Here is an 8354-nt window from a genome sequence, read left to right as displayed (position 1 = left end):
TAACAGCTACAGAACCAACAGCTACAGAGCTAACAGCTACAGAGCTAACAAGTAGAGCTACCAGCTACACAGCTAACAGCTACAGAGCTAATAGCTACAGAACCAACAGCTACAGAGCTAACGGCTGCAAAGCTGACAGCTACAGAGCTAACAGCTACAGAGCTAACAGCTACAGAGCTAATGGCTGCAGAGCTAACAGCTACAGAGCTACCTGCTACAAAGCTAACAGCTACAGAGCTAACAGCTACACAGCTAACAGCCACAGAGCTAACAGCCACACAGCTAACAGCCACAGAGCTAACAGCCACAGAGCTAACAGCCACAGAGCTAACAGCCACACAGCTAACAGCCACACAGCTAATAGCTACAGAGCTAACAGCCGCAGAGCTAACAGCCGCAGAGCTAACGGACTTGTGTGTCTCTTGAAGCTAGAACAAAGCAGCTGCAGCAGTCTCTTTAAATGTGGATCACCTTTGGTGTGGACGTAGAGCACCCAGCAGAAGTTGAAGACTTCGCTCACGGTGCACGGATGGCGTCTGGAAACACAACCACAAGATGTTTGGACAAAAGTTGACAGGTGTTTGTGTTTGTCTCAAAGAAATGATCAGATATGTGTGTCAAAGCTTGTTGAGAGAGCATGGGGTCGCAGGGTCTGACCTCTGCTTGCGGCTGCGGTGGACCCGCGGCGGCTCGTCGCTCGGGGCCTTGAAGATGGACCTGAAGATGGGGACGTACTTCCTGAAGATGACGGCCGACACGGTGAAGTTCCTCTCCAGCTTGTCGGTGCTCTGACGGAAGTCGTGCGGCAGGGCGGCCATGTCCTGCCACTTCTTCAGCTTGTTGAAGAACTCGATCAGGCTGGAGACACAGAGCTCGTGTTTAACCAGGTCAGCAGGAGGACAGGGGACCGCCTGGACCGGACTCAGAAACTAACCTGATCTCCGAGCAGCGCAGGATCCTGGTCAGGGACACGTAGTTCCCCTCGGCGGTCCCTCTCCCCACCGTGGGCACCGAGGACCTGCAGGCCACATAGAGAGCGCAGGCCAACCAGTGCAGCTCACTGCCCTGCACCCAGAGAGAGGACTGGATCAGTTCTGTTAGCAAAATATCTCATGCACCACTCAGTGGATGTTCCTTCAACTGCTTATATGGCTTGCCACGTCCAACAGACCTTATAACTTAAAAGCAGGGGCGCCAGCAGGGGGGGGGGGGGGCATGGCCCCCCTAAACATTTGTGGCCCCCCACATTGGCCTCCCCTAATTTTATCACCGAGTACCCAGGTTTTTCCATTTTAAATGCCCCTAGATATTTAGGACCAATATCCATCCATCCATCCATCCATTTTCTTCCACCTATCCGGGGTCGGGTCGCGGGGGCAGCAGCTTCAGAAGGGAGGCCCAGACCTCCCTCTCCCCAGCCACTTCTTCCAGCTCCTCCGGGGGAACCCCAAGGCGTTCCCAGGCCAGCCGAGAGACATAGTCCCTCCAGCGTGTCCTGGGTCTTCCTCGGGGCCTCCTCCCGGTGGGACGTGCCCAGAACACCTCACCAGGGAGAAGTCCAGGAGGCATCCTTACCAGATGCCCGAGCCACCTCAACTGGCTCCTCTGGACGTGGAGGAGCAGCGGCTCTACTCTGAGTCCCTCCYGGATGACCGAGCTTCTCACCCTATCTCTAAGGGAGAGCCCAGCCACCCTGCGGAGGAAACCCATTTCGGCCACTTGTATCCAGGACCTCGTTCTTTCGGTCATGACCCAAAGCTCATGACCATAGATGAGGGTAGGAACGTAGATCGACCGGTAAATCGAGAGCTTCGCTTTCTGACTCAGCTCTCTCTTCACCACGACGGACCGGTACAGCGCCCGCTTTACAGCAGACGCTGCGCCAATCCGCCTGTCGACCTCCCGCTCCGTTCTTCCCCCATTCGTGAACAAGATCCCCAGATACTTAAACTCCTCCACTTGAGACAGGGCGACCCCCCTGACCCGGAGAAGGCACTCTGCCCTTTTCCGGCTCAAGACCATGGCCTCGGATTTGGAGGCACTGAGCCTCATCCCGGCCGCTTCGCACTCGGCCACGAACCGCTCCAGCGAGAGCTGCAGATCTCGCTCCGATGAAGCCAACAGGACCACATCATCCGCAAAAAGCAGAGATGCGATCCTAAGGCCACCAAAACGGATCCCCTCAACACCTCGGCTGCGCCTAGAAATTCTGTCCATGAAAGTAATGAACAGAATCGGTGACAAAGGGCAGCCTTGGCGGAGTCCAACTCTCACCGGAAACGAGCCCGACTTACTGCCGGCAATGCGAACCAGACTCTGACACCGGTCGTACAAGGACCTGACAGCCCGTATCAAGTGGCCCAGTACCCCATATTCCCGGAGAACCCCCCACAAGGCCCCCCTTGGGACACGGTCGAACGCCTTCTCCAAGTCCACAAAACACATGTAGACAGGTTGGGCGAACTCCCATGCACCCTCCAGGACCCTGCTGAGGGTGTAGAGCTGGTCCAGTGTTCCACGACCAGGACGAAAACCACACTGCTCTTCCTGAATCCGAGGTTCGACTATCCGATGGACCCTCCTCTCCAGGACCCCTGAATAGACCTTACCAGGGAGGCTTAAGAGTGTGACCCCCCTGTAATTGGAGCACACCCTCCGGTCCCCCTTTTTAAACAGGGGGACCACCACCCCAGTCTGCCAATCCAGGGGTACTGCCCCCGATGTCCATGCGATATTGCAGAGTCGCGTAAGCCAACACAACCCTACAACATCCAGAGCCTTGAGGAACTCCGGGCGGATCTCATCCACCCCCGGGGCCCTGCCACCGAGGAGCTTTTTGACCACCTCAGTGACCTCGTCCCCAGAGATTGGAGAGCCCAACCCAAAGTCCCCAGGCTCAGCTTCCTCAACAGAAGGCATGTTGGTGGGATTGAGGAGGTCTTCAAAGTATTCCGCCCACCGGCACACAACGTCACGAGCTGAGGTCAGCAGTACACCATCCCCACCATAAACAGTGTTGGTGCTGCACTGCTTCCCCCTCCTGAGACGCCGGATCGTGGACCAGAATCGCTATTTTGCCTGAAACTCTCAGACTGAAGAAGTCTCTTGGAGGAGAGACGAAACGTTTCATTAGAGAAGAACCCGTCCAGAGGACCTATACTATTTTTTCATTTTTGATTTTTTTACCTGGATTACTGAGATGCATCAGGACATTTAACTCTTATATTGCCATAGTTTTACAACAGCATCATATAATTTCTGTTATTAATTATTTTTGTGGTGTGCCACCCCTGGCTTTTCAGTGTCCCCCCCCCCGAAAAAAATTCTGCAGACGCCACTGCTCATAAGTCTAAATGGACCGGTTCTTAATCTGGAACTAAATGTTAAAGTAGGGCTTAAATCTCTTCTAATCCAGATCTGATGGTTTTCGGTTCTGAAGGGTTTATTCTGTAGAACTGTTCAGAACCTCTGAGTCTCTGATCTGAAACTGGGTCCAGACTGGTTCTAGGCTCTCCTGGTTCCCCCAGTCCTGCTTGTTCTGGGTGCACACCTGGTCTGGGGTTTGGTTGGTTCAGGTGGGTGAGCTGGGACAGGAGCAGGAACTTTTTTCTGGTGAGCAGGTCCAGGTGAGGTTCGTGTTTCAGAGCAGTCGGTGCCTGCCGGAGACCCCCGGACAGAGAGAGACCCACTGGCCGGAGGAGTAACACCGAGGACCGGGCTGAGGAGTGAGCACTCCCCGCTGACAGAGACCCTCGGAGACCCGGTGTACCCCCGGTGTGTGTGGGCTTACCTCCAGGGTGAAGTTCTTGCTGATGTTCTCGTAGCTCTTCCACGCCTCGGTACTCGCCTCCTCGTCCATGTTCAGGGCTCGGCACAGGTCCTCGAACCTGGTCCGGACCTTCTGCAAGACGTCCTCCTCGTCGCTCATTGTTTCTGTTTTAATTCCAGATAAATTTCTTGGCTTTTGAGAACAACAGGAGTGAATAAGCTGTGACTCCGGGTCAGAGAGGAGGAGCCGTTCGTTCGTTTTCACTGGGCTCCGCTGCTCTGCGGTGCAGCCATTTAAATGTCCTCTGACAGATGCGCGAGCTCAGACGCTGTTGACGTACGGACCGCAGACGACTGTGGGGCGTGACGTCACTGCTGTGCGTATGTCAGTTAGAGAATAGCGTGAAACAGCGTAACTCACCCCAGCCCACAAAACCTGCGTAGCTGAAGCTACTACTACTACTTCCGGTTGTTTTTGTTTTCTGACGTTTGATGACGCGGAACTCCATTGAAAAACTGTCAAATTTTGTTTTCAAAGCCCGTACACTTAGACTAAACGACACATTACAGATGTTTTAATGTTTTTCAGTTGACAACTTAATGTTCGGCTTAGATAACTGCTGGTTTTAACCTGTAAAATCGCCATAACGAGCTTTTAAAGACCGCGGTGAGAAACGTAACCTGTTGGTGGCAGGTAATCTCCCTCCGCTGAAAGGCGGGCGATAATTTTAACTTTCTGTGTTTATTTTTATTTTCTGTTTCTATTACAAGTTGTTTTTTGTAAAAAAAAAAAAAAATCACCACAGTTTAAAGAATGTCCGGATGTTCTTTTTAACTTTTCAAACCTAAGTTTAACAGTTTTAGTCAACGGTTTTTTGTGTGTGAAGTTAAGATTTTAGTTATGGAAAACCTTTTCTTGCAAATTAATAACTGAAGATATAAAATCAGAAATAATGTGTATGGCAGGGTATGAATAGATATACAATTTTGTATTTAATTATGAAAATTATAGAAAATTTGACTTTTTCCTTAATACGGTGCAACATTTTCACTTGTTTCTGTCACCAACTCATACAGACCTTTAGACATTTTGATTCTGGTGAGTGTTTATTGAATTATTTGCTATTTATCTGTGGCTTACTGGACATCAAAGTTATTTTACTCTATCCATCCATCCATCCATCCATCCATCCATCCATCCATCCATCCATTCATCCATCCATCCATCAGTCTTTCTTCCATCCATCCATCCATCCATCCATCCATCCATCCATCCATTCATCCATCCATCCATCCATCCATCCATCATCCATCCATCCATCCATCCATCCATCCATCCATCCATCCATCCATCCATCCATCCATCCATCCATCCATCTTTTTCCTTTTACCCCTCAGATGTTTGAGGAAACAGGTCCAGTTCCACCTGGAAGATCTCACCAAACCAGAGGAAATATAATGAATGTAAGTTTTTTAATGACCCACTTTTACTTCAAACATGTTGAACATCTGTAGCTTTTCTTCAGCTTCTCCTTGTTTCTGACCACAGCTGCCACATGTTCCTCTCATGTTCTTAATTAAAGCTCTGAGTAAATAAAAGTGAATTTATATTTTCTTCTTATTAAAGCAGCAGCTGTCTGTGTTGCTGTGCAGAGTCAGGAGCCCCAAAATAAAACTGATAAGTATTCAGAGCTTGTCGAGACTGCATCAGGAGAAGAAACACTCCTCCGCCTCCTCCTCCTCTTCTCTGCATCGATGCTTCAGGATCTCCTTCATCAGCAGGAGAAAACTGAGCGATCAGAGGGAAATCCTGACTCCTCCCATCCTGCAGGAGAAAAGGTGAGTAAGCAGCCTGTCTGTTGTTCTCATGTGTTGCTCTTTGAATCTTTAAAAACCATAAATCTCTTTATGTTTATACTGAAAACCAACTTTGAAGCAGTTTCAGGTTGTTTTTACCTGAACATTTGGTTCAAACTTCCTGCAGAGGCACTCAGCTTCTCCAGTTATGTAACAAACTGCCTCCCTCAGTGAGCTGGAATAATTCAGCAGCTGTTCCACATCTGTAATTCATTTTTTATTAGTCTGATAACAGAAACACGTCTCAGTGCTTTCTGGTTCTGTTCAGTCCAGTTTGAACGTGTAACTCAGCTCCAGCTCACATATGTAACAACCAACCAAACCGAAACAAAACCATCAAACTTTAAAGGGTCTGTGACATGCTTATCCTTCAAATACAAAAAGTCAAAGAAAACATATTTATATTTAAGAAAATTAGCATAATACACGTGATTATGTCATTTTATCTCAAAACTGGCATATTTTCTCTTGAACTTGGCTCAGCAAAGTGAAACAGGAAGTGACATCAAAGGGGAACTCTTTAAGAAAAGAAACTCTCTTTGTTTATTGAAACAATCTTATTTAAACTCTTCTTCAACTCTGATAGTGACTCAAAATAATTTAAAGAAACATCAGATTTGTCTCTAATTATTAAAGCATCGCTCTGTTTATGTAAACATAAAGGGGGCTTAAGGCGAATTAAGCTTTTCCCACATCTCTCTTACACAAAGTTATGAGGAAAGTTTTACCAAGGTATTTCTCATTACTTTTAAAATCTTGACTGTGCGAAGTGAAAAGTGACACAATAAGTGAACGTTCAGACGAGTTCAAGTTGATTCATAAAAGACTTTGCAATCATTTATTTACACAAATTGAACAAATCATAAGTACACTTGATTGTGGGTATTCCTATAAAAAGTGTCAAAGTTAAATGAGATAAAACTCGCGTACGAATTTCAATTCACATCAACTCAGATTACTTATAGAGAACAGTAAAACGTCAGCTCTGATGTTAACAACCAAACAATTTTAATGGCACTTTCAGCTTAAGTTTTGGCAAATAAGAACAAGAAAAGGAAGAAAGTAAGGTTAGTATTTCTGCTAATTTTACTTTATCAAAATGTGGTTCAGCCGGATCCGCACGTCCCTTCTGCGCGTAAGATTTCCGCATGACACGTCACCTTTAACACGTCAGCTTTACCTGGTGATGACTTCTTGAGTCACCCCTGGGTAGGAACTGTCTCACCTCCGATCAGTCAGGGAACTTTTTTTATCGGCTCGCTTACTGTTCCTTGGCGAAAAGGTGTTTTCCAGGTAACTTTTCGTCTGTTTCAGTCCAAGCCAGAAAGATTCAAGCTGTACATCCGGTTCCTTCTTTCAAAATAAAATCTCCCCTCGGGAGTTAAAAACACACTTAGAGACTTGAAGTCTCGGGGTGGGACTGGCTGGCGTGCCGAGTCCCAGCTGTTAGGTCTCCCCTAGTTAGCTCATGGGCTAAGACCTAAAAGCCAAACTGGCTTCTCCTGAGAGAAACTCAGCTGTCTTCCCAGGCTGGAAATCAGGAAGAAGAGTGTGTCTCTCAAAGTTGTCCGTGGTTAGTAATAGAAATGGACGATCTTTGGTTCCGCCCTCAGGCGTAGAGTTGAGTCAGAGAAAGGAAGAAAGATAAAGACTTGCCAGCCAGGCGCCAGTCAAGGTTAAAATTCTATGGCTGTTCAACAACAGGATGATAACCTTTCTTCAGCTTTCTTCTGATAGACTCTAAGAGAAATCACTGCAAAACATTCATGATGATTAATTAACATTTCAGTTTATAATCAGTTCTGAACCGTTCTGTTAGTCCAGATAAAGGAAAGATTTTCTCAGGAAAAATCCACAATTATATTACTGTGTTCACAGTAAAATAAAAGCAGTGATTTACATAAAAACACAATGAAAACATTGTAATGAGATTCAGATTTTTTTTAACCAATAATTAATCTTTTAGGCACGATAAAAGAGTAGAAGTGGTTCCACTTTTCTTGTGACAGTCATTATCATGATTTAACAAATGCATAAACATTCTTAGTTAAACAACAAATGAATCACGAACAGAAGAGATTGTTCTGTCCATTATCTGATTAAGAGAACTGAGGAGTTCTCTTCTGGGTTAAAATGACCTGTCATGGCCTAAATAGAGTTCAGTTTGTGACAGAGTTCCTGTCCTCTCGTCAGGCCAGAGGCAGACATTCCCCTTTGACATCACTTCCTGTTTCTTCACATGCAAATATCTCAACAACTATTTATCTCAACGGCATGAAATTTGTTTTGCAATTTGTTATCAAAGTTATCTCTCCAAAAATGCATTTACATTTATTAGAAAAATTTGATGTCACAGGCACTTTAAAACTAAAGTTTTGTTAGAAGAGATCAAATTATTTACTGTTAAATGGGGAGAGTTTTGTCCAGATGTTGGTTCTGTTCCAGAGCCTGAAATGGTCACATTTACTCCACATTGTGTTTGTCCTGATTCTCTTCCTGTTTAATGTGAACAGACTCAGAGAAACCAGATTTAACAAACCAGTTTGGCTCCACGATGAACGTGTTTCCATCCAGGCTGAAACAAAATGTTTGCTGGATGCAGATCTGAGTCTGGTTCCCTCTGAGGAGTCCCACAACTCCCCAATTAATTCATGAAGCAGCTGACAGGACGTCAGGCTGCAGAGACGCCTGGGCTCGGCCTGATTTATAATGTATGGAGGGGCTGGGGG

The 8354-nt window shown here is 46.6% G+C and overlaps 2 protein-coding genes across 2 annotated transcripts in view; one reads left to right on the top strand and one right to left on the bottom strand.

Moving 5' to 3' along the window:
* The window catches only part of rbl2 (retinoblastoma-like 2 (p130)), a 17397-nt gene extending 13205 nt beyond the window's left edge, over positions 1-4192 (bottom strand). The window contains exons 1-4 of the mRNA XM_014022978.1: positions 3791-4192; positions 935-1065; positions 658-858; positions 472-536 (exon numbers count right to left, since the gene is read on the bottom strand). Of these exons, the coding sequence (XP_013878432.1) occupies positions 472-536; positions 658-858; positions 935-1065; positions 3791-3928 (535 nt within the window). The 5' untranslated portion in view covers positions 3929-4192. The remainder of the gene's footprint in view (positions 1-471; positions 537-657; positions 859-934; positions 1066-3790) is intronic.
* Positions 4193-5312: 1120 nt separating this feature from the next.
* LOC106527956 (synaptic vesicle glycoprotein 2B) overlaps positions 5313-8354 on the top strand; it is a 24863-nt gene continuing 21821 nt past the window's right edge. Inside the window, exon 1 of the mRNA XM_014022982.1 lies at positions 5313-5607. The gene's annotated coding sequence lies outside the window, so the exon portion shown is untranslated. The remainder of the gene's footprint in view (positions 5608-8354) is intronic.

The sequence above is a fragment of the Austrofundulus limnaeus genome, unplaced genomic scaffold, assembly GCF_001266775.1.
Source record: "Austrofundulus limnaeus strain Quisiro unplaced genomic scaffold, Austrofundulus_limnaeus-1.0 Scaffold353, whole genome shotgun sequence".
Taxonomy (NCBI): domain Eukaryota; kingdom Metazoa; phylum Chordata; class Actinopteri; order Cyprinodontiformes; family Rivulidae; genus Austrofundulus; species Austrofundulus limnaeus.
The sequence above is the reverse complement of the archived record's forward strand: the minus strand, read 5'-3'. Positions and strand labels throughout refer to the sequence as shown.